Genomic DNA, 5,428 nt, shown 5'->3' with positions numbered 1-5,428 from the left:
GGGGGTCTCGCTCTGTCACCCAGGCTAGAGTGCGGTGGCACAAACATGGCTCACTACAGCCTCAACCTCTTGGGCACAGGCAGTCCTCTCACATCAGCCTTCTGAGTAGCTGGGACTACAGGTGTATGTCACCATGCATAGCTAATTTTTGATTTTTTGTAGATACGACATGAAAGTACAGCGCATGAGCCATGGTGCCTGGCCAGAGTTCATGTTGTTTGTTTGTTGTTGTTTTTTTGGCCAAGAGATGAAGTCTTGCCAAGTTGCCCAGGCTGTTCTCAAACTGTGGGCTCAAGCAATCAGTCTGCTCACCTCGGCCTCCCAAAGTGCTGGGATTACAGGCTGGAGCCACCACGCCCGGCCCATGCTCTTGAATACGGTCATTTTCTGTCATGTTGGAGCTATTCCCAGGAACCCACAGTAAAGGATTTCCTTGAAGCTGTGATGGCCGCTAGCTTGCACTTGCCATCGCTGGGTGGTTCTTGTCAGTACCTGGAAGTCCTGCTCCTAGCAGCGTGGGCTTCCCCCCTCTCAAAGTGCCAAGTGGGTTCCCCCTGAGGTCACGCCCTTGCCTCACTTCCCTTTGGTGTGTCCAGTTTCAGACCCCAACTCAGACATTATCCAGTCTGTGAACATTGTCATGTGTGCCCCTCACTTTTCGGGAGCCACTGTACCCAGCTGTACATGGCAGCTGTCAACTCCCTCATACTCTCTGCCCCGTGGCTGGCTCCCTGTATGTCAACTCCTCATCTGCCTGTGAGTTCCTTACTGACAAGGACTTGTGGCCTAACTCAGAAAGGCAGCAGGCTCTGAGGGACCGGGTGTGACTCGATTCAGCAGCGGGCAGATACCAGGATTCGGCCCTGGCCACAATCAAATTGCCCTAGAAGCAGTTATAATTGTTTTTTTCCCCAGTAGAGAAAAAAAAATGATCGGTTTTAGTTTCATAAATTCTATAAAACGCTAAATCTCGTTTCAGTCCATTCTCTTATTTTCCAAAGTGCGAATGTTGGCTACAGCCATTGAGGAAGGAACCACATCTACTGCTGCATATTGGGAAGGTGCTTACTTCACCGGCACTTTCAACTCATTTTTAGGAGCTTGGGAATGCCATGTGTCTGGGCTTCCCCACCATGCCTGGGAAGTCTGAGTCAGGGGATGCCTTGTTTTCCACTTTCTGTTCCTCTCAGAATCATAGGTGCTAGTGAATGCTGACTGAATAAATGTGTGGCAGAGATTAGGGACCACACTAATAATAGAAAAAGAATTCAGAATGCCTCCTTATTTTCTCTTATTTTTGAGTTGGGGTCTCTGTCGTCTAGGCTGGAGTGCAATGGCATGATCATGGTTCACCACAGCCTCAATCTCCTGGGCCCAGGCAATCCTTCTGCCTTAGCCTCCCAAGTAGCTGGAGCTACAGGTGAACGCCAATACACCTGGCTAATATTTTTGATTTTATATAGAGAGGGGATCTTGCTATGTTACTCAGGCTAGTCTAGAACTCCTGGACTTAGGCAATCCAACCATCTCAGCCCCCCAAAGTACTGGGATTACAGGCATGAGCCACTGTGCCTGGCTTCCTTCTTATTTTATTTTAAAATCAATTAAGGCTGGGCACGGTGGCTTAGCCTGTAATCCCAGCACTTTGGAAGGCCAAGGTGAGAGGACTGCCTGAGCCCAGGGATTAGAGATCAGCCCGGACAACTTGGTGACAAAAACTAGCCAGGCATAATGCCATGTGTCTGTAGTTCCAGTTACTCGGAAGGCTGAGGCAGAAGGATCACCTAAGCCCAGCAGGTTGAGGCTGCGGTGTCCATGAGTGTGCTGTTGCACCAGCCTGGGCGACAGAGTGAGACTGCGACACCAAAAAGTAAAATAAAATAAAAATTTTAAAAATTAAAACATATATATAGATAAAACCAATTAATATGTTAGCTTCATAGGAGTAAATAAAAATAAAAGGGTTCTAACTCCACCCAATGAGAAAAATGGGATTTTCTGAACCCTGACAGCCTCAGGCATTCTCCTTTCTCGTTCTGTCCTGTCGGGAGTGAGCTGGGAGGGGCGTGTGTGAGCAGGCCTATGCGTGGGGGCAGGTGTTTCCTCACCTCTGTCCACTCAGGTGCTCCCACGGCAGCTGCTCCTCTGTGCCTGTGTACCTGGTGCGGTGTGGGTCACCACAGCCCCGAGGGCTAGGCTCTGCCCCTTGGCAAATAGGTCTGTTTATGTGATAGGGCCACAGGCAAATATTTTTACATTTGATGAACTGTTTATATGACCACCTGACCCACACATATTTCCTTGTCTCTTCTGTTAACACAGGCAAGTAAAAATGAGTTTGCCTTATTTGGTGAGCAGTCACTGTTCATTTCTCGTCTATTCTGTTTGGGTTCTCGCTACAGGTCAAGGCCGTCAAAGATGCACCTCTGAGTTCTGCCTAGCTGGCCAGCATTTGCGCACCAATGACATGGCCAAAAGCAATTCTGTGGGCCAGGATGACTGTCAGGACTCTGAGGGTGACATGATCTTTCCTGCAGAGAGCAGCTGGGCCCCGGCGCAGGAAGGTGATGAGGCGAGACTGGGCTTGCCGGGGTGTGCTGTGCCCTCCAGGAAGCGATCTCGGTCCTCGGAGGAAGAGAGCAACCCGGCCACAGGCACCAGCCAGTGGGATGGGGGTTCTAAGAAGGCCCCACGGCATCACCTGTCTGTGCCGTGCACACAGCCCGGGGGGGCCAGGCAGGAAGTGGAGGATGGTGTGTCACAGCTCTCTGCAGAGCCTGAAGAAGCTGACCACGATGCCGGGGATGCTGGCCCGGAGCCTGTTTGCGACCCGTACTACGGTCTTCTGGGGGCCACGCCATGCCCAGAGGCGCCAAGCCACATCTGCAGCCTGCCCAGCGAGGTCCTGAGGCACGTCTTCGCCTTCCTGCCGGTGGAAGACCTCTACTGGAATCTGAGCCTGGTGTGCCGCCTCTGGAGGGAGGTCATCAGTGACCCGCTGGTGAGTGCTGCGCCAGGCTGCGGCCGTCTTCTCGGAGAGCACGCACTAGCTTCGCGTCATCCATGCTTCTGTCAGAGCAGCCCTCCAGAAGTGGCGTTTCCGTTTGCCTTCAGAAGCCCACCCACCCGGCCACGCCCGCCTCCTGGCCACCTCCCCGCAACCACCCTCCCGGTCTCCCGCCTGCAGCCGACGGCTTGCGGTGCCCATCCCAGCCAGCTGCTCCTGACCCCCCCTGGGGTCTCTAGGCCCCTTCCCACTAAGAGGGCTCATCGCTCTGTCGGCATCACACCTGTTCTCCAAGGCTCCACTCATCCCGACCTCCTCCTTCCACCCCACCGAAGGGAATTACGCTCTCTTCTTTGGGCAACTGTAGCCTGTCACACAGTCTGTGTCACATGTCACACAGCGGTTCTAGAGCGCCTCCTCCATACTTAAAACGGTTAGCTCATGGAGAGAGGCCGGGCATGTAAGCTGGTCGTCCTATTTAGTTTTGCTTTCTCTGTGGTACCGCACGATCTTTTACGTATAGTAAATGAGTGTTAATAAATGAGTGTTGTGTTGAATCGCCCAGAGTGGACACAGTGGGCAACCCCTACTCTCAAAGACTTCTTGGTGCTACAGTTGGCCATATCACCACTCTGCCTCTCTCCCCTTTCCTCTGTTTTTTAGTGATACTTCCCCCCGCCAGGTGCAGGCTCTCGGGTGAGCCAGAGGGCTGGGAGAATGTTAGGCCTAGCTGGTGTGTCCCTTTCACTAGCTGTTGGGAACAAATCAGAGACGGGGGTTATATCTCCCTTCAATCATATTGAAGTTTGACAATGCAATGATAGAGTGCAAGAGAGATCGCTCAAGATGTTGTGTGCTTGCCTTCTGAGCCTAAACGATTTTGGGGGAAATTCCCTGCCATTCTGCTCCATTCTGGGCTTGGAGTCCTAGATCTTAGTTTCTGAGCAATGGCTCTCTGCCTTTAGATGTGAATCCTGTGTGTGTCACAATGTTTCTGTCACTAAATAGATCTCTCTGGTGTGGGCTGAGTAGTCACAGAGGGGATAAGTGAGGGATCTCCTTTTAGCTAATGCTAGACTTAGTTTATTCTTTTTCTAGTTTCTTGAAGTGTGAAGTCAGGCTGTTGGTTTTAGATATTGCTTTTAAATGTGAGGTTTACACCTGCAAACATCCCTCTTATACTGCATTCACTTATTCCATGGGTTTTACTGTGTTGTGTTTTCATTTTCATTTGTCTCAAAGTCTTTTCTAATTTTCTTTTTTTTTCTTTTTTGAGTTGGAGTCTCACTCTGTCGCCCAGACTGGAGTGCAGTGGCCGCTCCCGGCCACCACAGCCTCCACCTGCTGGGCTCCAGCGATCCTTCCGCCTCAGCCTTCCGAGTAGCTGGAATTACTGGCATGTGCTACCACGCCCAGCTGATTTTTTGATTTATTGTAGAGATAAGGTCTCGAACCTGTCGGCTCAGGCAATCCATTCACCTCAGCCTCCCAAAGGCGCGGGATTATCTAATTTTCTTTGTGACTTTTTTTCTTTGACCCATTGGTTGTTTTAGGAGTGTGCTGTTTAATTTCCATATTTGTGGATTTTTCAGTTTTCCTTCTACTATTGATTTCTAGTTTCATTCTATTGTGATAGAAAAAGATACTTTATATAACCAGTCTTTTTACACTTGCTAAGACTTGTTTTGTGGCCTAACGAGTGATCTATGCTGGAGAACGTTTCATGTGCCCTTGAAAGGAATGTATTTCCTGCTGTTGTTGGGTAGAGTATTGTGTATCTGTTAGCTCCAGTTAGTCTGGGGTGCTGTTCAAGTCCTCTGTTTCCTTACTTGTCGTTTGTCTGGTGGCGCCATCCATTACTGAATTGGGGCGTTACTATTACTGTGGTGCTGTTCCTCCAATTCTGTCAGTGTTTGCTTTGTATGTTTAGGAGTGTTATTATTTGGTGCATATGTGGTTATAGTTATTACGTCTTCTTGGTGAATTCTTTGTGACTCTTTGGTCGTTACGTGTTGTCCTTTGTCTCTCTAAAGGTGTGTGTCTTCCAGTCAGTTTTGTCGGATGTTGGTTAAGCCACAGCGCTCGTCTCTTTTCCCGCTGAAAGTCTGAGCTGTCTGTGCCCCGATGCTTTAGACAGGGAAGCCGGTGTGCGAGCCCTTTCCAGGTTCTGGAGCGAACCAGGGTTGGAGCCAAGACCCGGCTCTCCTGGCTTCCAGCCAAAGCGCGGGGCGCGGTCCCTCCCGACGCGCACTGCTTTCTGACGGCGAGTTACAGTCCCTCTTCAGCTGACGGGGGTCTCTGTGCTTTGGCCGGTCCGCTTCCTGATGCCTTCGGCGCCGGGGCCGCAGTTCATTCCGTGGAAGAAGCTGTACCACCGGTACCTGCTGAACGAGGAGCAGGCCGTCCGCCGCGTGGACGCCG

General features: G+C 50.9%; 1 protein-coding gene across 1 annotated transcript in view; it reads left to right on the top strand.

The window, feature by feature from the left end:
• FBXO18 (F-box protein, helicase, 18) overlaps positions 1-5,428 on the top strand; it is a 34,565-nt gene that overhangs the window by 1,634 nt on the left and 27,503 nt on the right. The window contains exons 2-3 of the mRNA XM_021711064.1: positions 2,403-3,001; positions 5,356-5,424. Of these exons, the coding sequence (XP_021566739.1) occupies positions 2,468-3,001; positions 5,356-5,424 (603 nt within the window). The 5' untranslated portion in view covers positions 2,403-2,467. The remainder of the gene's footprint in view (positions 1-2,402; positions 3,002-5,355; positions 5,425-5,428) is intronic.

Source organism: Carlito syrichta, unplaced genomic scaffold (assembly GCF_000164805.1).
Source record: "Carlito syrichta isolate Samal-C Ts95f unplaced genomic scaffold, Tarsius_syrichta-2.0.1 Scaffold301849, whole genome shotgun sequence".
Classification (NCBI taxonomy): Eukaryota; Metazoa; Chordata; class Mammalia; order Primates; family Tarsiidae; genus Carlito; species Carlito syrichta.
Note: the sequence above shows the minus strand (reverse complement) of the source record. Positions and strands in the feature narration are given on the sequence as shown.